The 22,701-nt window shown below is 47.2% G+C and overlaps 1 protein-coding gene across 3 annotated transcripts in view; it reads left to right on the top strand.

The window, feature by feature from the left end:
* Positions 1-3,421: 3,421 nt before the first annotated feature.
* The window catches only part of ATXN7L3 (ataxin 7 like 3), a 29,534-nt gene continuing 10,254 nt past the window's right edge, over positions 3,422-22,701 (top strand). The window contains exons 1-9 of one of the 3 annotated variants that reach the window (XM_081837053.1): positions 3,422-3,501; positions 14,921-15,044; positions 16,310-16,442; positions 17,310-17,481; positions 18,537-18,634; positions 19,430-19,452; positions 20,612-20,657; positions 21,774-21,805; positions 22,040-22,108. In XM_081837053.1, the coding sequence (XP_081693179.1) occupies positions 14,994-15,044; positions 16,310-16,442; positions 17,310-17,481; positions 18,537-18,634; positions 19,430-19,452; positions 20,612-20,657; positions 21,774-21,805; positions 22,040-22,108 (624 nt within the window). In that variant the 5' untranslated portion in view covers positions 3,422-3,501; positions 14,921-14,993. Of the gene's footprint in view, positions 3,502-4,754; positions 5,071-14,920; positions 15,045-16,309; positions 16,443-17,309; positions 17,482-18,536; positions 18,635-19,429; positions 19,453-20,611; positions 20,658-21,773; positions 21,806-22,039; positions 22,109-22,701 lie in introns of those variants that run through there. The other 2 variants (XM_081837054.1, XM_081837052.1) reach the window with 2 other exon arrangements.

Raw genomic sequence — 22,701 nt, 5'->3', positions numbered from 1 at the left:
GGGGGGCGGAGGGGGTGGACCGCCCCGAGTGCCACTCTGGGAGGGGTGACAAGATGGCCCCTGCCTCCCCCCAGCTGTAGAGTGGCCGAGGGTGTGCGCAGTCCATATGGGCACTGCTCACGCGGTGTCCGTACAGGAGGGTCCCTCTGCCACTGGTGGGGCATAGGAATTCATTTTCCCCCCTTCGAAATATAGTCAGCCCCCCACAAGGTCTGAGGAACAGTGCACTGGCCACCTGCTGAAAAAGTTTGCTGACCCCTAAGCTAGGAGAACTATAGCTTCCAGAGCAATCACACTGAGGAGCAGGGGCTATTGCTGATGCAGGAAAATTGGGAGCAGAGCAGTGGAGAATCTCAACTTTCATTGGCAGTGGCGTAGCGTGGGTTGTCAGCACCCGGGGCAAGGCAAGTGATTTGCGCCCCCTAACCCGTGGATTTGCGCCCCCTAACCCGTGGATTTGCCCTAACCCCAGAAGTTGCGCCCGGTGCGGCCGGCCCCCCCTGCACCCCCCACGCTACGCCACTGTTCATTGGCACACTGTTCGACACCAAAATACAGCCCCCCCCCTACTGCTGACCATTGGACTTCATGGTTACGGCACCTGCTGCGGCACCCCAGAAGCTCCACACCCAGTGCCACCAAACAAGTCACGCTTTCCTAGAGCCACCTTTGAGCAGAGCCACTTTTAAAACATACAAAGAGTCTTGTTGCATGAGACCAAAGGCCTGCAAAGTCCACCCCTCTGTTTCCCAAAGTGACCAACCAGATGCCTACAGGAGAATTACAAGCAGGGAATGAGGGCAATAGCCCCCTCCCCATGTTGTTCCCTATCATCACCACATCATGTGGAAGCAAATTTCACAGTTTTAATTACGTGGTGTGTGAAGATGTGTTCCCTTGTGCCTATCCTGATTCTTCCACTGTACAGCATAAACTTATATACCTCTTTTATGGTCCGTCCCCCTTCTTTGCCTTCTTTTCCAGACTAGTTAGCTCCAAACATTGTAAGATCTTGTAGGAATGTTCGCTCGAACCGCCTGCCCCCTATTATGTTGGTTGCTTTCTCATTCCTTGCTTGACCTGGTGGTCAGGGATGATAGTTGATGCAGCCCAATAGCATACCCTCCATCATTTATCCGATGAAAATAGGGACATCACATTCTATTACTACTACTACTACTACTACTACTACTACTACTACTACTACTACTACCCTGCCCATTTGACTGGGTTCCCCAGCCACTTCCAACATATGTAAAAGCATAATAAAGCATGAAACATTTTTTTAAAACTTCCCTATACAAGGCTGCCTTCAGATGTCTTCTAAAGGTTGTATTGTTACTTATCTCCTTGGCTTGGGGGTCGCATAACTCCCATACCCTCCAACATTTATCTGATGAAAAAAGGGACGTCCTAAAGGAAAGCGGGACATTCTGGGATCAAATCAGAAACCGGGGCAGTTTCTGTAAATCCAGGACTGTCCCTGGAAGACAGGGACACTTGAAGGGTCTGCGATAGTAGCGGCGCATTTTAACACCATAGAGCTGCATCTGTGACACGTTGGAGACTAGGCTAAATGCATGCTGCTGCTCCATACTGAAAGTTTAACAATGCCTAGCATGCAAGCTTGAGGCCTAGGTGTAAACTACTATCAGTGCCAGAATTCAGCCCTGGAACAAGTAGGGTTATAATCAAAAGGGTGTGTCTAAGAATGAGTAAAATACCTTCTCTCCCCCCCCCCCCCGGCCCCTTCTGAATAGTCACACATTACAGTTTAAATTCAAGCATTTTGGTTTTGATTTTGGGCAAATCCTATTTGGATTGAGAGGATGGGCAAATCCTATTTGTGCCTGTTTTACTCAACTAGTTTTGAACAGCTACTGTTGGGTAGTGATGGTGGTAGTTGGGTAGTGGTTTCAAATTAAGCAAGGAACGGAAGAGCAGACAACTGTGGCTGAGGTTGATAGGAGCCAGAGTGTCCAACAACTTGCGGAAGGCCACAGGTTCCCCTCCGCTGTGAGGATTTCAGCAAGATAAATGCATATGATGTGGCTTGAATATTAAATGATGACTCTAAATGCTAGGTAGGGGTAGTAACCTCACTCCATGGACTACTGCCTGAGTACATAGGCCCTTCTGCCAATGTGAAGGCTCTTAGCCACATACTGGCTGCATTTACAGTAGCCTGTGTTGCACTGATTTGAAACAGGCTGTTTATTAAGTTAGTGATAAGCTGCAGGCAGGGGGACAATGATAACATATTGTAGGGAAATGGAAATTGTAGGGAAATGGAAAAGCCCCTTGGGTGGGGGCAACTAGAATCAGGGAATCTGCTGGGGGAGGGGGCACTTTATCCTTTCCCTACCTGGTTCTTTGCCAGCTCCAAAACCCCTCCTCCAGCAGCTCTGTCTGTTAAAAGCTTTTTATGAACTGGCAAAGCTATTGAGGGATATTAGAGCAGAGAAATAGTCATTGCCTTCACACACCAAACCACTACATCCACTACCTTACCGAAGATCATCTTCCGTTTTCCTCATCTAAAACCAGCAAGCTATCATTACATGCACTTGCACACAGCAAGTAGTTTGGGCATCATTGCTCATTGTTATGCATTTTATGTTGCACTAGTGTCAAGCTACATGCACACACATATATTTAGCTTCGAGAGATCCAGAGGAAGTGGTCTGAGGAATTCCAGCTCTAGCAATATATGAACATTTATTTAAAGGCATCTCCAAAGGCAATTTACTAGGTAAACAACTTCTAAATAATCCTGTTTAGGATTGGTTCGCATAGAGTAGCTGCAATTAGAAAGGAAGCCTTTTGTGTGCCAAAGTTGTGAACATGTTGGAATGTTGGAAGGAGGAAGATTGACACATTCCATGATGCTCCGTTTAGAATGATGCTATTTAGAAGAAAACTAAACTGGGGCTGCCTAGCAACCATTGCCAGGCAGAACAACCTCCCTGCTTTCAGAGCATCATTGCCACCAGTATATCTGCGGGAGAGGAGACCCAAACTGGAAATAAGCAGGTGTTTGAAGGTCAGAAGAAGGAAGGAAATCTTTATATTGGAAAAAAAGTGTGTTTTGAGGACACCAATGAGGAGGAGTGGTGGCTGGATAGAGCTGAAGGGTAATCTAAACCAAAAGCGGGGTGTAACTGTGAGAGTATATGGTCACCAGGACTGTCAGGCACCAAAGTTTAGCCTTATTGGTTGGCACTGAGCAAATCTTTGTACATATTAGCCTTTATAAGACTGTGTTGGGTTATGAAAGATTACCCATTGGGCACTGCTTTTACTGGCTAAAATTAGCCATAAAAGCTCCAAACAGCCCACTTCATTGTTGGTTTGGAACGGAGGCTTAGTTTATCATGTTCCTGTACTACTTGAAGATTTCCCTTCCAGACCTTGACAAAGGCCCCACACTAAAACGTGGGGCCACCACACTTGACCAGCTATGAGTATTCTGCCAGTAAGGAGATGCAAAGCAGCAGACAGGTAGGAGGACTTGACTGTTCCATAACTGGAGCAAGGCCCTCTTAAACTGCCATCTTCACAACTGTATGGTTCTGCCCTGTACACAATGCAAAGGACTAAATATCCTACTGTAATACTTGATTTTTATTTCTATTCCTATGTTGTATGTTGTTCTGGTAATTTTTCAGAGAAGCAACACATGACAATTACCCCTTTAAAATAAAATAAGGAAAGTTGGTTTTTGATTGTTAGAAAAACCTTTTGTACCGTAAGTAATTTTTAAAAGCCACATATTATTTTTTCTGTGACAGCACACAAAATCCGTGGGCTTGGGGAAAGCAGTCTAACCTGTCAATATTAGCACACTTAAATTTTCTACAGTTACAAATTCTTCAAGATGACGAAAACCAAGTTCTAGAGAACCTGATTTCCGACATGTTATTATCAGGACTGTTATAGTCCACCCACCCAAAGAGAGAAGTGACACTCTATAAAGACATTATGGACTGGCATTTTTCAATGTGGAGCTTGGATTTCAGAAGCTTGACCCTTAAACTGGCACCCATCCAAATGCGTGTGCTGTTGGGGAGATGGAGCTAGAGGTTGGAGCTGTGTGCTCCCCAGCAACACTCAATTTGGGGTGGGGAGAGAAAGAATAGGAGACATGCCAAGACACAAGCCTGGAAACAGAAATCCCTCTCATCCTGCCATTGCTCGCTCAGGAGCACTATTCCCCCCCCCCCATCTTTTCCTACTTTATGGGTTTCAGAGTTGAAAGTCTGAAAATAATGTCCGAGCCCCGCAGTGGTGAGTGACTCCCTCTCTCTGCAAACAGCTCTCTGCACCTGCTCAGAGGTGCTTTGAAACAATATTAATAATGCTTATGATGTGTCCCTGCGTTGATTTAGCCCAGGCACTGAAGGCGAGTGGCCAGAGCGCTGCGTCCCTTCGGCCAGTCCGTGGCACCCGAGCGACAAGGTAGCCGCCGCCGCCGCCGCCAGCAGCAGCGGCTCCTCGCGCACAACCTTGAATGACGAGAGATAGAGAGAGGGAGGGAGAGGCGGGCGAGAGGGGGAAGTAGGAGGAGCAGGAGGCCGCGCCGATTGGCCTCTCCGCGCCGCTCCGAGCTCCCGCATTGGGCGCTTTGGCTCACCCACCTCCCTCTCCCCTGTCCTCCGGCAGGTCCCGCCCCCTTGCCGGAGCCAACAAGCTAGGTTGCGCGCCTATTGCAAAAGGTGCCTCTCCGCCTCCCCCCCCCCCCCACAACCCGCCTTTCCCTTCCCTTAGTGCTGCTGCCGCCGCCGCCGCCGCCGCCAATGTTGGTGCTGCCGCCGCCGCCGCCGCTGCCGCTGCGGAGAAGGAGGTGGACGTGCTAGGCCGGAGCGCCCTGCCCACTGCCGCCGTCGCTGTGTCCCCTTCCTCCTGCCGGGGGCCTTGCGCTGAGCTGGGGCCCGGCGGGGAGGGGGCATGGCTGCTTCGCCTGGGGCCCGGCAGGCCGCCTGGGGGGCAGGCACGGGCAATCGGGGAAGGGGGACCCGGTGGTGAGGGGACTCCTCCTCCTCCTCCTCTTCCTGCCTGCCTGTGCGTGGGGTAAGTCCATGGGGTGGGGTGGGGTGGGATGCTGCTTGCCTCCAGCCCCTCTTCTTGCAAATCTCTCTGCGTGTGCCTATGTGGGGGTGCTGTGGGAGGAGTTAGGGGTGCGCAGAGAGGAAAGGGTGGGGTGGAGGAAGGAGGGGGTGTTGGGGAGGGTAAACAAGTGTGGGGCGCTGGGAGCAAAAGGAAGGGGTTCGGGGTTTTATTTTTATTTTTTTGGAGGGGGATTAAGGTGCGCCTTGTTAGTTTGCATGGCTTTAAACGGAAATTAAGATGACTCCATGGAGGAGCAGTTGTTAAACAGGATGGCTCAACAGAGTCTTTATTTCTTCTCGTCCCCAAATGTTCACATTCAGTGTATCTCTGTCAGGGAGCAAAACAATAGCGAGGGCTGTTGCATCCATGCCTTTCCCAGAAGCATCTGGCTGGATGCAGGGTGCTGGGCTGGACAGACCTTTGACCTGATCCAGCGGGACACTTTTTCTCCCCCCCCCCCCCCGCATGCTCTCTCAGAAAGGATTAGGGAAATTCCTGATAGATGAGATCTGCTGAGAGCCAGTGTGGGGCAGTGGTTGGGGTGTTAGACCAGCGAGACCCTGGTTCGAATCCACCCCTCAGCCGTGAAACTTGCCACCAGGTGACCTTGGGCCTGCCACCCTCCCTTAACCCAGTTGTTGTGCAGATAAAAGGGGAGAAAGAGAAGCATGTGTGCTGCCCTAAGCTCCTTGAAAGACATAGGAGGCATAAGTTATAAATTGTAATCATCCAGCTAACTATACATTGATCCATACCTCCATGTGCATTGGCAAGGAATCCCTGGATACCAGATGTTGGGGGGCATCCAATGGGCGAGGGCTGCTGCCCTCATGCCCTGCTTGTAAGCTTCAAGGGTATCTGCCCAGCTGCTGCTGGATTTCAGATACCATTTCTCTGGTATGGCAGTTGTTCAGCAAGCAGAGAAGAGGGTGTTAAAGTGAGTCTGGGTTTTTCTGGGGGAGGAAAGCAAGTCAGCTGTGGGATGTGGCTGGCAAGTCAACTTGTGGGATGCAGTGCTTAAAGTGGGTTTGAGGGGCTAGCAAGTGAAATAAGCAGTTAAGTTATGTTGCAGAGGGGAGAAAGGTGTGGTGGTATTCAGGGTGGGGCAGGGGAAGAGAAAGATTGGGAAAGCAGCTATAAGTCTTAAGGAAGGGATTAGAAAGTAAATAAGTGGGGCGGGAGAGGAAGTTAATGAGAATGCAACAATTAAATAGGGTGTGGGGATATTGAGTTTGAAACAGTGGGGTTGACTACATTGTGGTTGAAGGAAGGAGACCGGGCAGAGAAGTGATATGCTTTGGCAGGGGTCAGGCCCAGGTCTTTTTTTGGGTGTGTGGGTGTGCTCAAGATAGGATTAAAAGGTTAAGATGAACTGGCCGTGATAGGAGACTCCCAGGGGAAACGTAGTAGCAGGAGTAAAGATGTGAGTTCATGGTAGAATCATAGAGTTGGAAAGGACCCCATGGATCACCTAGTCCAATCCCCTGCATTGCAGGAATTGCAGCTAAAGAATTCATGACCAATGGCCATTCAACCTCTTGCTTTAAAATCTGCATTGAAGGAGAGCCCACCACTTTCCAAGGTAGTCTGTGCTGCTGCCTTACTGGTAGGTAAAAAGAGGCAGGAAAAGAGGGGTATGCTTTGGTGCCTGTGTGATGTAAAGGCAGTGAGAGACCTAGAATGTGGGCTTGATCTAAAGCACTGTTTCCCAAACTTGGGTCTCTGACTGCTTTTGGACTACAACTCCCATCATTCCTAGCTAGCAGGACTAGTGGCCAGGGATGATGGGAATTGTAGTCCACAAAACAGAGTTGGGAAGCTCTGATCTAAAATGACAACTCTTGTAGTTTGGGCAAGCTGGCCCACAAAGTACCGTTGTCTTGAGTGTCTTCAGAAACTCTTTCAGATGGGCTGAGTCTTCACCAGGTGCATGTAAAAAATGTGTGTGTGTGTTGGAACGTGCCCACCCTACCACTAACTCATTTGTTTTGCCAGGTATGATTTCAAGCGGATCTCACTCCCAGAGCCTGTTTCCATAATATGGGAAGTAATAAGCACAAAAGGGTGCCTCTGAGCAGACCTAGAGTGCATTACTCTCACTGGGTGTTTTTTAAAGTGCACATTTAGCTTATTACTATTATTTTATAAAATATATATAGCAAAGGGCAAATAATATACCAAAGAAAATAACAGAAAGCACTCATATTGTACACAACACAAATTCCAGCAGGAAGAAAGAAACTATATTGCCCTTGCTGTGTTGAGTAATTGCAGCCTGCCCACCACATGTATCAGGGATTAGGACATCCAGGTGAGAGAGAATTTTGTTCTGCGGTGGGGATTTGTGCCTGAGCCCTTCTCTACCACCAAAATGCTTCTGGGTCTGTGTCATGCTCCCAAATTATACCCTGCTTAAGGGAGTGGGAAAGAACGGCAGTTTCCTAATGAAACAGTCACTTTGTTTAATCACGTTGTGGAGACACAACTTTTCAGGATCAGAATTGGTCATGGGTTCTATGGCTTAGAGAGCAACCTTTTCCAACCTATTTCCGACTGTGGCTCACTTGCGACCTTGTTTCCTTCCTGTGCCATTCCCCTTGGGCGTGGCAAGGGGTGCAGGGAGGCAGCTACCTGCCCCCAAATACCGTATTTTTTGCTCTATAAGACTCACTTTTCCCCTCCTAAAAAGTAAGGGGAAATGTGTGTGTGTGTGTGTGTGTGTGTGTGTGTGTTATGGAGGGAATGCAGGCTGCGCAGCTATCTCAGAAGCCAGAACGGCAAGAGGGATCTGCTTTCATTGTGCAGTGATCCCTCTTGCTGTTCTGGCTTCTGGGATTCAGATTTTTTTTTTTCTTGTTTTCCTCCTCCAAAAACTAGGTGCGTCTTAGGTCTGGTGCGTCTTATAGAGTGAAAAATACAGTAAGTAAAAATCAATACAAATATGAGGTTCTGCCCCTCAAAAAAGTCCTGGCTATACCCATGGCCCCCCAGCCTACTGGTAGAAAGGTAGATATTTAAATGTTTTGTTTGTAAATAGAACAGGTTTTGTTTAAATTTTTTTATAATTTATACAAAGTACAATTATACATAAAATGATAGCAACATAATGAAATATTGTTGAAGCAGAAAAAAATAGAATTATGGAACGGGAAGGGACCACAAGGGTCATCTTTCTAGTGCACCTCCCTGCAATGTAGGAAACTCAGCTGAAGTATCCATGACAGATGGCCATCCAGCCTCCGCTTAGAAACCTTCAAGGAAGGAGAGTCTGGAACCTCCATCTTCCATGTATTATAAAAAGTTAACAACAGTTATTTGATGCATAGGGGGAAAGCTACTGAGGTCAGCCCTCACTGACCTGGTGCAAAGAGATCTTGTCTTCTGGAGGAGTCCTGGCTGCCTAGATAAAACATGACAATCGTCCCCCCCTTACCAGGGGTAAGACCCACTGAACGCAGTGCTACTTTCTTCTGAGTAGGCATTTAGTTATTTACTTGATGCAAGTCAGCAGCACCAGGCGGCCCTGCTCAGCTAGGCCCTGGGGTGGATTTCACCCAGCGCTTTGCAGAGCTGGGCCAACACTGCCGATGGGCCCTGTGCCCCTCAGCAACATCTGAAGACTCTGATCTGCTAGGTGCTGGAGTGGATTGCACCCTGCACCTTGCAGAGTCAGGCCCAGGCTGCCCAGAACTGGTGGCAGCAACAAGCAGCTCCTGCTCGGCCAGCCTTATCCATTGCCACACCACCACTGCACTTACCTGATCTGGAGGCTCTGGATTGTGAGCCCTTCTGATCAAAACGGGAGCCTCAGCAATCGCCCTCTTCTGCTGGAAACAAACCAGGAATGCTGCAAGGAAATGCACATGGCAATTAGGAGCATTAGGCCCTGGTGGGCCACCTCCTTACCCACTTGTGATTGGCCAAGCAGATAGCGAGCCAATCAGGATTTTTTTTAAATAAAAAAATGATTTCTCCCCCTTCTCACTTCTCTTTGTGGCCCCCTAATCTTGTGCTGTGGTCCCCAATTTACACATTTTCCACCCATGGCCCCCGTGGAATATTCTGAGCCCCCTCCAGGGGGCTACATGTCCCCCGGTTAGGAAACACCAACTTACAGCAACCTTTCCCAGTCTTGGTTCCCCAAGTGCTGGACTACAACTCCCATCATCCCTGACCATTGGCCCTGTTGTCTAGGGATGATGGGAGTTGTAGTCCAACAACATCTGAGGACCCAAGTTCAGGAAGGGCTGCTCTCAAGGGAGGCATAAATAGGACTGTTCTGACAGTGCATTCCAAATTGGGAGTATGGGGTGCACTGGGGTTGATGTGGTGGCATGCGTGCAGAGTGAAGCAAAATGGTGGGGAAGGGTATCAAGGTGAAAGGAGAAACAGCTTTGCAGAATGGGTTGGGAGTGCTGGGTCAGGGAGCAGAGGAAGACCTGTATGATGGGGCTTGAGAGTTGGCTGAGAGGCTTGGTGGAGGAGAAAGTTATGTGAGGTTCAGGGGAAGCTGTACGAAATAGGCAAGCCAGCCTCACAGCTAAGGTTTGGAGTGGGTTATGGTATGTAAGGGACATGGGTGGCTCTGTGGGTTAAACCACAGAGCCTTTGGCTTGCCGATTGGAAGGTCAGCAGCGGTTTGAATCCCCACAATGGGGTGAGCTCCCATTGCTCGGTCCCTGCTCCTGCCAACCTAGCAGTTCGAAAGCACATCAAAGTCCAAGTAGATAAATGGGTACCACTCCAGTGGGAAGGTAAATGGTGTTTCTGTGCACTGCTCTGGTTCGCCAGAAGCGGCTTAGTCATGCTGGCCACGTGACCCGGAAGCTGCACGCCGGCTCCCTCGGCCAATAAAGCGAGATGAGCGCTGCAACCCCAGAGTCGGTCACGACTGGACCTAATGGTCAGGGGTCCCTTTACCTTTACCTTATGGTATGTTAAGACATGTATAAAATTGATAGCCAATGAAAACTGATAAAAACCCCTATTAATTACTTCCTTCCTCCCTTCCTTGCAAGCCCTCAAAGGTTATGGGCTGAGGTTGAGGGGCTGAAGTGGTTGGTGAGAACTGTTCTTCTAGGTCTCCATTTCCATATATTGCTGTGCTTCCTGCTGATGGTTCCCCTAAAAAAAAAAGTCCCTTTCCTGTTGGGACCAACTCCCCCTTTGGCTTCTGGTCTAGACAGGGTGGGGGGTATCCTTCTGATTCCAGATGGCTGGCTGCAGGGAGGCATTGGAGGAAAGGAGGCTCCCATAGTGTCTGGATTTTGTTTGCCCATTGTTAGGCTAATGAAGCCTGTGTCTGGTGTCGAAGTAGCCCTTCTCCCAACAATAGGGGGCTAGGAAGAGCCCCAAGTTATTGGCAGGCCCTGCAAGCTGGCCCATTCTTTGTCAGCTAGCTTCCCCCACCCTCCCTGTATTATGCCAAACCTTCCATATCTGGCTTTCCCTTCAATGGCGGATGGCAGTCTCTGGTCTCTGCTTCAATAGGGAATATGGCAAGAGAGGAAGACGAGTGAGATGTGATTTAAAGAGCGGAACCATGGTACCAGTTTACTTGCCGCATTAGGTAACCCAGCTGAAGATGGCCACTTGAGAAGAGGTTACTTCTACACCCCTAGTTAGATTTGGTATTTGAAAGGGGATATAGGTTTGCATGCATTTTGCATGTGCATGCAGCAATTTGTCTGTCTGTCTATCTTATATCCTGCCATTACTCCCAAAGAGCTCAGAGCAGCAAACACGTCATGTGTGCGCGTGTGTAAACATTCTCTCAAGCACTGATTTCAGGGTTGCCACTATCTTCTGCTGATCAAATGCCTTGGTAGATTGGAATGCTTTAAAATTCCTTCTGAGAGTCTTTCCTTTTTAGTTATGACTGCAGCATTGATAAAAAGATTGCAAACTTTCAGATGTCAAGACCCCTAAAAAAAGGAAAAGGAGAAGTGCCAGACTCAGAAAAGAGTAAAATTATACACACACATTTTTCACTTCTTGATTTTATTCATGTTGGTGTCAAATTTCTAGGTGCCTGGCACAGCTAGGAGATTCATTCTCATTCTCTCTCTCTCTCTCTCTCAACACACCTATAAATACTATATAACAAAACACCAGCCTGAGTACAAGGATAGAACAAATTGAAAAGCCCCCCCCCCCTTTGGACCAGATAGTCTTTAAAATATTGGAAATAAACTTTTGAGCTGCACAGATTCCTTCTTTAGGTTTAGATATTTCAGAGCAGCTTTTTTGTCTGTATCACTAACACATTGATTCTTTTCCCCACCTCCGAATTGAGCCAGCAGTGTGGCGGCTCCATCTTCCAAGCACTCTTCCCTTTCCATGGTTGCCTCCCTGTATTCATTTTACCGACACAGGCTGTGGCTTTCCTTGAGGGCCTGGACATTCTCGGCAGGAGAGGGTGAGTCAGCAGGAACTTCTGGATCCTGGAAATGGCCGTGGGTCCAACACACAGGGAGAACTGCTGTGATTTGGACGGACTGTTGCTCTCATTGATGGGGACTTTTGCCTGCATCCTCTTAATGAACCCTTTTGAAGACCGGTCCCTTCTCCTGTCTTGTCTTTTGTAGAAGTAGGAGGGGCTTGATGATGGATCAGGGAGGTGACTGGGAAGGCAGTGGCCCAGGAATGGAGTCTTGACTATTTTCAGATTTCTGTCTTTCCCTCCTTCTTGGTCCTCCCTGCATTGGGTATATAGCATTGCTTTAATCTGTCAGTTTTCTCCTTTGCATGCATTCGTCTTGTATGTCACAATCTGTTAACGGTGCCAGTGTTTTTTGATACAAAGAACATAGGCAGTTTTGGGATGGTGTCAGCCAGTTTGCTTTCTGCTTTGTGTAGGACCCCTGTCCATTGGAGGCGCTGGGAGATGTGCTTTCTTTTCTCCCTCATATGCTCTTCTCTTCTCTCCCCCTCCTTTGCATTGTGAGATCAGTTCATAGCTGCAGCTAGGGATACAGTGTTGAGGGGATTGTGGAGGCTGCAACTGAGTGAAGCTTTCGTGGGCAAGATTTGGTGAGTGGGATTTACTCCCACTTAAGACAACTGTTTTTGGAAGCAGAGATTAGACAGTCTAGCTCAAACCTGGACCAGGGGAATAAGTGTCCCTCTATTGTTTGGTGGCAAAGCCGTCTGCTCATGACTCACTAAAGGCTGGTGGTGCAAGCTGACTTGGGGATAATCCTGGGTTGAGGTAGCAGGTGCTGTGTGCTAAACCATTAAGTTAGATTTTGTGTCCTTAGGAATCATGCCGATTTGCATAACTTTATTTTCTCATTCTTGCCGCTTGACATAACTTAAATCTGGCTTTGCTAATCATGGAGGGTGCAAATACCCCAAAACCCCATCTCCAAGCACTGAATCTTACTAATCATGCTCTCTGCTGCTGAGATTTCAGCAGGCATTGCTGCTATCAAGACACATAACCACAAGGGCTAGAAGCCTCTCCAGCTATAGGTTGTTTGTTAAAATAAAATTTAAAAATGTGAAACTGAGATTCTTTGCCATATTCAGAATTATATTCCGTGTTCTCTGCCTTGTCTGTGCTCCTCCAGAATCACAGCCCTGCTCTCTTTAATCTGTTTCAACTCAGTCTTTGGATTTATTGCCAGGTTTTGTGCATGTCCCAGTTCTGTGGTAGGGCAAGCAATTGTGGAATTTGATGCTCGCTATGTGCAGCATCTTGAAAATCTCAGTTTTTCATGTCATCTTAAAAAAAAAACCCAAAACCCCAAACCCTCTAGCATTTATGACAGTAAAAGCAAGCTTGAAAGTGTGTGTTCAGTGCCTGGTGAAGAAGCCAGAGAAGCGACTGAGCAGCAGATTCAGTTCTAGATGGGTAACGCTATGTGGTACATCAAAAACAAACGGGTGTCATGGACTGGCTAGAAACAGAGGAGTGGTGGGAGGCACCAGCTGGGGAACCCCAAAGGGATGAAAGTTCAGAACCAGGGGATTGGTGGTGGGGCGACGGGAGGGAGGTGGTGGTCAGAGGGAGAAGACTGTGAGGAGGAGGTGTCGGAAACTGAAGAGGTAACAGGATTTAGTGAGCAGGAAGAGTCTTATGGCAGAAAGAAGTCCAGAATCAGAAGCAGCAGAGGAGGGAGGCCAAGAAGCAGAGATGAGTCAGGCTGGTGAAGGAACCAGAGTGTGTTCCCCTCCTGCTGCAACAAGCTCCCCTCCTCCCTCATCTCCCAGAACAAAGGGAGGTGTGAAGTAGGAGAAGCAAAGACAGGCATACCTGCGTAGTCTCAGATTGCTTGGGAAGGAGCTGGGAGAGGAGGAGACATAAGCAGCTGTGGGAAGGCAGGGACCTTCAGTCTCCACAGCTGCCTCATAGGGGCAAGACCTACCGAGAAACGTTGCTGTGCTCATTAGATCTTGCACTCCTGAGTTAACATACTCCATGTGTTGTGTTGCTGGCTCGCTCCTGACATCAGGCCTTGTTGTAGCTTAAATAAAGGTAAAGGTACCCCTGACCGTTAGGTCCAGTCGTGGATGACTCTGGGGTTTTGCGCTCATCTCGCTCTATAGGAGCTGGCGTTTGTCCGCAGACAAATTGAGTCCTCCGCTGCTATGGGAAAGCATGCCTTGGTTTCAGAATGCTTTGGTTTAAGAACGGACTTCCGGAATGGTAGCTTCAGGCAAGCCACCCTCTCTCTCAGCCCCAGTCCCTAATCTGCAGTGTGCGGGTGGTAAGTGTTGACTTGCCTTGCAGAGCTCTTGTATGGGTTGCAAGAAGATTAGATGCTTGAAGAGTTTGGGCATTATATGAACACTTAAATGCTCTTATTGGAAAGGAGAGGGGACTGCAGCAAAAGGGCCAGGGATTGGAAGCAGTCCAGTCACAATGCAGAAGGTTATTGTGGCACAGGGAGCTGGATATGGTGAGTGCTGCTGGCTGCCAGGGAAAGGGGAGAGAGAATGGTACACACACAACAAATTGAGTCACACCATGGTGTGGCTGGAGGTTGTGTGGTGGCATGTGGTTATGATATGCCCAGTGTCCCTCCTGAAACTATGGGAGGAACTGCAGCAGCCTTGCAGGTAAGGAGGTTGCGAGGCAAAGGGGGACAAGGGCATCAGGCAGACGCTGCAAAGGGGGGAAAAAACTTTACAAACCAGGTCAGAAAGCTATGATCATCACTATTGTTTAGATTTGTTTCTTGCCTCTTCAAACAAACCGGCTTAACAGTGGCTCTGTTTTGTTCCTATTTCTAGAGTCAGGCTGCTGTTAAACAGTTCTACATGATATAGGTGGGGTTTTTAAGCTCCCAGATGGAAAATGGGAAAAAAGTTCCTTTTATAATATGCATATACTATAATATATGCTTATAATATGCTTATATAATATACTTGCTAGCAAATTATTTAATCTTCTTACCAAGGCTGCAATGTTTAGTTGGTTGTTGCATTAGATTAATCAATTAAACTTTTGTCAATTTCAGAGGTGTCCTCAACTAGGCAGTAGATAATGATGATGATAATCATAGTAATAATACAGTAATAATAATAACAACATGGCTTACATAAACTACAGGAGGCAGGTGCCATCTTCAAAGAAGCATTCTCCATTCTCTTTTGAACAGAAGGGACTGAGAATGGTGTCTGCTGCACCAGCTAAAGCATTATTTCTTTTTCTCTCCAGAGCCGTGGTTTAGTATGTAGGTGCTTCTAAAGTAATATATAGTTGTTTTGAATTCACATCACTGTCCTCTTTTCCAACCCGCAAGCCCATCCTCTGGCTTGAATGGAGATTGCAGCCTGACCACTGAATCCTGTCTTGTCTTCGCAGGGGGATCCCTTCCCATTTCAGCCTGGCCTCTGCTATGTTGCGTTCTCCGCATCTTCTCCAATAGCTTTTGCAAATGAAAATGGAGGAAATGACTTTGTCGGGCCTGGATAACAGCAAGTTGGAGGTAAGTTGCCTCCCTTGAGGCTGAAAGGCTTCTTACAAGGATTTGGAGGGAGCAATGCCATCAAAGGCAGGCAGAAATTGATGGGTTCATGAAAAGCCTGAGGTGGAGGACCTGTTCTCCTAGGTACAGAAGTTCATGCCAGTGTGGTGTAGTGGTTAAGAGCGGTAGACTCGTAATCTGGTGAACCGGGTTCGCTTCCCCGCTCCTCCACATTCAGCTGCTGGGTGACCTTGGACTAGTCACACTTCTCTGAAGTCTCTCAGCCCCACTCACCTCACAGAGTGTTTGTTGTGGGGGAGGAAGGGAAAGGAGATTGTTAGCCGCTTTGAGACTCCTTAGGGTAGTGATAAAGCGGGATATCAAATCTAAATCCAAACTCTTCATGCAAGCCAGGACTTTAGCCCCAGAGCCTTTCCATCATGAGAGTTGCTGGAAGAATATTAGAAATTGGGATTCCTCCCCCTTTTTAATAAAGAGACTTCATCCTTTGTATTGATTGTGTGTTGGAAGCACAACCTATTCTGACATCTATTAGGAATATTGATTCATTTTACACGGTTACAATTTCACAGCCTTGCTGTCATTTCTTTTGACTTTGGTGCCCTGGGAATTTAGAATGAGGCTACACTCACTCTCGTTTCTGTGGTTTACCTCTGAGTAGACTTAACTAGGATTGTACGGCAGTGTAGGCAATTCTGGGTGACCTTTTACGACTAGTTAGAATGACTTGTGTGTCCTGGGGTGTGGAAGTGCAAGCCACTCGCATTTCCTGACACATTTCTGAGACAGCCCTTGGTCTGTCTTAACCTCCCCCCCCCCCAAAAAAAAAACCAGCCATGAAGAACAATTGAAGCCTTCCAGGCAGTGTTTGGATAGTAGATGCTGCTTGTATTCTTGAGAACAGAGTTGGGGAGTGAGGGGGGGACATGGCTAGTGGAAATACTCTTAGCAGGATGCAGCAATGTACATTAATTTGGCTGGATAGCTTGGTCGGTAGAGCCTGAGACTCTTAATCCCAGGGTCGTGGGTTTGAGCCCCACACTGGGCGAAAGATTCCTGCATTTCAGGGGGTTGGGCTAGATGACCCTTGTGGACCCTTCCAACTCTACAATTCCAGAGTGTGTTCTGGGTCCTGAACTCTGGACTGGAATCAGATTCTGATCCTTAAACCATGGGCAATGGGTGCTGCTCCCAGTTCAACCTTGCTCTTGTTCTCTACTGCTCTCACCGGTCTTTTCCTTTGTCTTGGTCTTCTTGCTTCCTAGGCTGTGGCTCATGATATCTATACAGACTTGATTGAGGATGCCTGCCTGGGCTTGTGCTTTGAGGTCCACCGGGCTGTCAAATGTGGCTATTTCTTTTTGGATGACACAGATCCTGAGAGTATGAAGGACTTTGGTAAGTATGCAGCCAATCATTCCCCCACCCCCACACCATTGCCCCTTACCAGAAATCCAGCATAGATTTTTAAAGGGTACTTCTTTGTTTTAATGCCTTGAATCTAATCCATGGGTAAGCAAACTAAGGCCCGGGGACCGGATCCAGTCCAATCGCCTTCTAAATCCGGCCCGCAGACGGTCCAGGAATCAGCATGTTTTTACATGAGTAGAATGTGTCCTTTTATTTAAAATGCATCTCTGGGTTATTTGTGGGGCACAGGAATTTGTTCATTCCCCCCCCCAAATAGTCTGGCCCCCCACAAGGTCTGAGGGACAGTGGACCGGCCCCCTGCTGAAAAAGTTTGCTCACCCCTGACTTCAATCCAGTTCCTTGATTAAATTTGTGCTCAGACATATATTTAATACCAGCACAGCTGCCAAAGGTTCATTTTTCTTTTTTTTAAAGTTACTTTTTTCTCTCTCCCCCCCCCCTTCTAAAGTGAGTGATTTAAGAAGCCACTCATAATGGTGGGCTGCAGAATTTTATGGCTGGGGAAAGGGAGGGTGGTTAAATCCAGACCACAGTGTGGCACATACAAAGAGCAGGGGAACTGCAGAATGGTGCCTGCAGAATGAATTGTTCCAGAGGCAATATGTTCCGTGCTGCAAGGAACTCGCATGAAGGGAGCTTGGTGGCAGGATGAGCTTAAAGTCGCCTGGGAAATCTTTTGCTCGAGACTGCAGGATTTAAGAAGAGGGGATCAAAGTGGTTTGGTGAATTAGTGGGGTTCCCCAGCTGGTGCCTCCCCCCACTCCTTTGGATTCAGCCAGTCCCTCCCCACCCTCCCACTTGAGAAATCACCTCCCATTTCTTCCCTACTCCCAGAAATTGTAGATCAGCCCGGACTGGATATCTTTGGCCAGGTCTACAACCAGTGGAAGAACAAGGAATGTGTTTGCCCAAACTGCAGCCGAAGCATTGCCGCCTCCCGCTTCGCCCCACACTTGGAGAAGTGCCTTGGCATGGGCCGGAACAGCAGCCGCATTGCCAATAGGAGGTGAGGTCTAAGAATCGAAGCCTTGCCGGAAAACCAAACCTCTCAAAATGGTGTTTCGGGTGAGAAGGCCAAGGGTAGGATTTCTGGGTAGGATTTCTGGAAGAAGGAACAAATGCCAAAAACAGGTGAACCTTTGGCTTCCGGTTCATACCAGGTTGTGCATCTCCTGTGCTTAAAACAATTTTTTGATGTCTTTGCCGTGCTGAACCTAAATTCTGCACCGCTAAGAAGCTTACGTGGCATGGCTGGAAAATACAGCCCAGATCGACGCTAGCAATTGCCTGGTCTGGTCTGGTCTGCTCTGGTGTGGAATTGTGGCTAAAAGAGGGTTCAAATTGTGCCTCTGCCCCTGACCTTCCCAAGTCCAAATGGCCTTGGTAAAGCTGCTGTTCTCTGTCCTGACCCTTCTTTTCTTCTTCTCCCCATCCCCAGTCTTCCATATGGGGATCATTACATCATTACACAGAATTCAGAGGGATATTGAAAGGGAGTACTGAGGGGTTTTGTGTGAATTGCTGTAAACGCTCAAAAAGTGTTATAATTGCAATGGCATATTTAAGAACCTGCTGCTGGTGACAAATCACAAGAAAGTGTGGCTTTGGCTTTGACTCTCCTCGCTCCATTTCACTGTATCCTAATAGCAGGGTTTTCAATTTTTCCTTCAACAGGGACCCCTTTTTAAAATTTCTTTTTTTGGCAAGAACCCCTTTGCCTTGTTGGCATGGGTGTGGGAGCAGCTTCTAGGGCCACGTGCTCAGTTCATGTAGATATTTGCCAGTCTTGCTTGGGGGCTTCACCTCCTTGTGGGAACTGGGAATGTGTCATGGAGCACAGCCTTGTGCCTGCGCTTTGCAGAAGAAGACAGTGGTGGGAACACAGGCATTCCTGTTAGTTACGAGTCGGCCTTCAGACATGGCCATGTAACTTTCACAGGAAGTTAATCACCATTAAGTGTCATCTTTGCCATTCGAAACTGCTGCTCAGACTTTTCCTTCTCCCACCGCAAAGCTGTCTAGCTCACTTTCTTTTTTTCCTTCCTGTTCCTTTTGCTATAGGATAGCAAGCAGTAACAACATGAACAAATCCGAGAGTGACCAAGAAGACAACGACGATATAAATGATAATGACTGGTCATATGGATCCGAGAAGAAAGGTAAGACAAGGAAGGGGTTTGGCGGCGTATTATTTATTCTGTTTATAAATAGCATATTCTGTACTGTTTTCTGGCTTACAACAATAAAACCTCAAAGGAAAGGGTGTTCAAAATAATACGGATAAACCAAACCGTAACTTGACGAAAACGGGAATGATTTACAGATGGAACAAAAGAAATTCCTTTAGGTGGGCAGCTAAGGCAATAGAGGAGGGACCGGTCTAACAGATGTTGCTGAACCACAACTCCTGCCATCCCTGACAATGGACCATGTTAGGGCTGATGGGAGTTGAAGTCTTGCAACATCTGAATGGCCACAGGTTCCCCATAGGCCTCTCTGGCCTGCGGGAGCATGTAGCCCAGTTCAAAAGTTGTCCATTTGCATCATGTGTTTGGCTTTATAAAGAAAGCAGAGGATGGGGGAAATACCCTGAAAACACTAGACAGAACAGGGTTTGTTCTTTCCCCCCCAGATTGGTAGGCCAAGGCTTTATCATGTTGGTGAATATCATCATTTTACTTAGAATATCATTGTGCAGCATTCTGTCTACAGTGTTTCCCAAACTTGAGGTCTCCAGCTGTTTTTGGACTACAACTCACATCATCTCCAGCTAGCAGGACCGGTGGTCAGGAATGACAGGAATTGTATTCCAGAAACAGATGGAGACCCAAGTTTGGGAAACGCTGGAAGGTTTTGCGGAAAGCATTTGTCAGAACTGGCCCTTGAGCTAACAGAGACTGTGCTTTGTTCTTGGGGTGTTTTGTTAAAGTAGTCTCGTCTCTTTTCCTTCCTAGCAAAAAAGAGAAAATCAGATAAGGTAAGACCATCCTTATGCATACTGGCGCAGTTAAATGACATGTACCTTTTCTAACTTCTTTTGCAAAGAGCGGTCAGTACAGGAGAAAACTTGAAAGACACACATCCCTTGTGCATGTGAGCAGACCTGCTGAGTTCCCTCAACTTTCTCGATCTTAACCTATATGCTGAATGTTGCTTGCCGAATCTTGGGAGGGTTGGGGGAGGCTGTTGATAGAGAGGGCTGCATCCTTTGGAATGGCCTGGTGGTAGATTTTACTCACACTTGTTCTGATTGGCAGCTTCTCAGGAGGATCCCCTCTAGCAGCTTGTTGAGTGATTCTGGTCCCCAACTCTGTTGCACAAAGATCCTGTAAATATACTTTTGTGTACCTGGAGGCGTCTTTTTAATTTTTTACTGCTAGACAGCGCACCTGCTCTGTTGGTTATGGCAAGGAGTGCTGGGCTTTTGGGGCTCGATAACTGTGGCCATTTGACCACTGCATTCCTTTGATGTCACTTTTCTTTTCCTTTTTTTAAAAAATAAATTTTATTAGGGTTTATAGAGAAAAATACATAATTTAATATCAAACATATTTCCCCCTCTTTTTTTTGTCCAAACTAAGACTTTAAATATAGTAAAAACATAAAGAGAAGGGGGGAGAGTGAAAGGAATAAAGAAATAGAAATAGAAAAGAGGTTAAGAAAGAGAGAGAGATAGAGAGAAATAAAATTCAGAAGGTAAGGGACTTCTGATTCTTCATCTCTCAGCTATATATAAACAATATTCACTTCACCCACTCCAATATAATACCCAGCAAAGCCACTTTCCATAAACAAATATTATCTTCAATCCTCAAATCCAAATGTCATTATTTCTTGTTCTTTTCACTCCAAAAGCCTATGGGAGTTTTCCAATCTTTTAACAAATGTTAGCAACAACTTTTCCCTGATTAAACATGTCAGTTTCGCCATCTCCACTAAGTCCGTTAGTTTTAACAGCCATTCTTCCATTGCTGGTAACAATGGGTCCTTCCATCTTTCTGCATATAAAAGTCTCAGAGCCGTAATCGTATATTGAAGCAAAGTTCCATAGTCCCCTCTGATGACATTTTTCAAGGTTAGCAGTAAGGTGTGTGTGTTTTTTAATGACCTTTGCTGCTCTTCCCCTTTTGTTTCAGAATCCCAACTCGCCCCGACGATCCAAGTCCCTGAAACATAAAAATGGTGAGTGCATTATGTGTTCTCTTTCCGTCCTTACACACTATAGCAGCATTTCCTGGCCTCCTTAAGCATACTTCTCTGTGTTAATTAAAATCTGGCATCCAAGTAGATTGCGGTTGACAGGGAAAGGCGTAGTATGGAAGGCCTTTAAATTGGTCTGACAGGTAGGGAGAGAAGGTTTTTTAAAAACCACACACACACAAAATTTGGAAGTTTCAAATGGGGCCTAATACACCACATATGTGGCTATCTGGGATGATGATTGTGTGTGTAGCAGTTCTTTAGACCAGATCCAGATGGAGCCAGTGGAAAGAGGGTGTTGCAAAAATACTTGGGAACAGGCGTTAAGCAGGACAGCTCTGAGACCACAATGCAGAATGGGGAACCTGTTTGGAGATGCATGATAGCTCAGTTGGTAGAACATGAGACTCCTAATCTTAGGGTCGTGAGTTTGAGTCTCACATTGGGCGAAATATTGCTGTGTTGCAGGGAGTTGGACTGGGTGACCCTTGTGGTCCCTTTCAACTCTATGATCCTATGACACTCAGCCTATCCCTCAACTCATCACTTCCCCTTGTGTTCCTTCCTAATAAGCCCTCAGTGCTGCCAGGAGATTAAAATGGGGAGGGAGGAACTTTATGGCCTTCCAGATGTCACTGTACTCCGACACCCACCAGCCACAGCTTGCATTGCCAATGGTCAGTTACGTTGAGAATTGTAGACCAGCAGCACCTGGCGGTTGATAGTTTCTGCACCCTTGGAGCAAAGTGAGCTTTTCAACTGCGCTGGATGTATATTACGTTGTGCTTGTGTGTGTGTGTGTGTGTCTGTGTGTGTTACTATACAAAGATAAAATATACTAGGCATGTCCAACCTGTCAACAACTTTGCTGAAGGCTCCCCCAAAAAAGCTCAACAAGTTTGGTCAATCCAATGGGTTGTTTTTTTTATAGTGGGAGTAGATCGCAGTCTCTTGGGAGTTGGACATGCCTGAAATATACAAATGAAATTCATGGTTTTGCAACCCAAGTTCTTGTTTTGTGCATTTCCTAAGGTGGAGGCCAGACATCACTATTAATATGCATCCTCTTTTCTTCTTTTTCTTTTCCCCCTTCCCTAGGGGAACTGAGTGGTAACTCGGACCCATTTAAGGTGAGTTTAGCTTGTCTCTGTAGCTCTCAACTTCTCATGTCCCGAGAGGACTTCAGGAGACCATAGAGCTGTTCTGCGTAGCTGTCCACTGGGGTCTGAGTGGACTTTCAAGGGCCACAGTATGGGAGCCACTGTGAATAGAGAATGCCCTTGGAGAATTGGGCCCCAAAAGCTATCGCTCTTATTTGTGTAACCTCTAAAGTGCCTTGGTCTGTGTGTATTCTGTTCCAATAGTATAACAACTCTGCTGGAATCAACTATGAAACACTGGGCCCTGAGGAGCTCCGTACTTTGCTCACTACGGTGAGTACCAGAGTTTCCTTCTGCCTCTTGCTCTCGTGCACCATCAGCTGCAAGGGTTGCCTCTTAACTATGACTTCTTTGCTATTGGTCGTTGACTGCAATAAAATGACTTGCTTACTATGGCTTCCTACCAGAACCTCTTCTGTGAAATCACAGCATCCAAGTCAGTGATAGGGCCCATGACATCTCTTAGCCAAGTCCCACGGTGTGTTCGGCGGATAGATTAGCTATTTGCAATGAAATACTAGCTTTAATATTTATTTAGGCCCAGCTGACTTGTTTGTTGGGGTGCACGGAACAGGGAACAGCAGAGGAGGTGGCACAGGCAAGGCTCTGTAGGCTTAGGTTTTGAAGCACAAGGTCAGCCTGGATAGCTCAGTTGGTTTAGAGCACAGGGCTGATAAGCAGGTTGCACACGGAGGTGTGAAAGAAAACTGTGCGCAGGAATATATATTGATGCACTCTGTGAGCTGCTGCCTAGGCCTTGGTGTGGATCCTCTCAGGTTTCCTTGTTTTTACCCCATGGAGTGGTATCGATCTTGCCAGGGATCAGGGATCATGGCTTTACTCTCTTACCTTTCCCCTACTCTGAG

This window comes from Podarcis erhardii (assembly GCF_964252035.2).
Source record: "Podarcis erhardii genome assembly, chromosome: 13".
In the NCBI taxonomy this organism is placed as follows: domain Eukaryota; kingdom Metazoa; phylum Chordata; class Lepidosauria; order Squamata; family Lacertidae; genus Podarcis; species Podarcis erhardii.
This window is presented reverse-complemented; position numbering and strand designations above follow the sequence as displayed.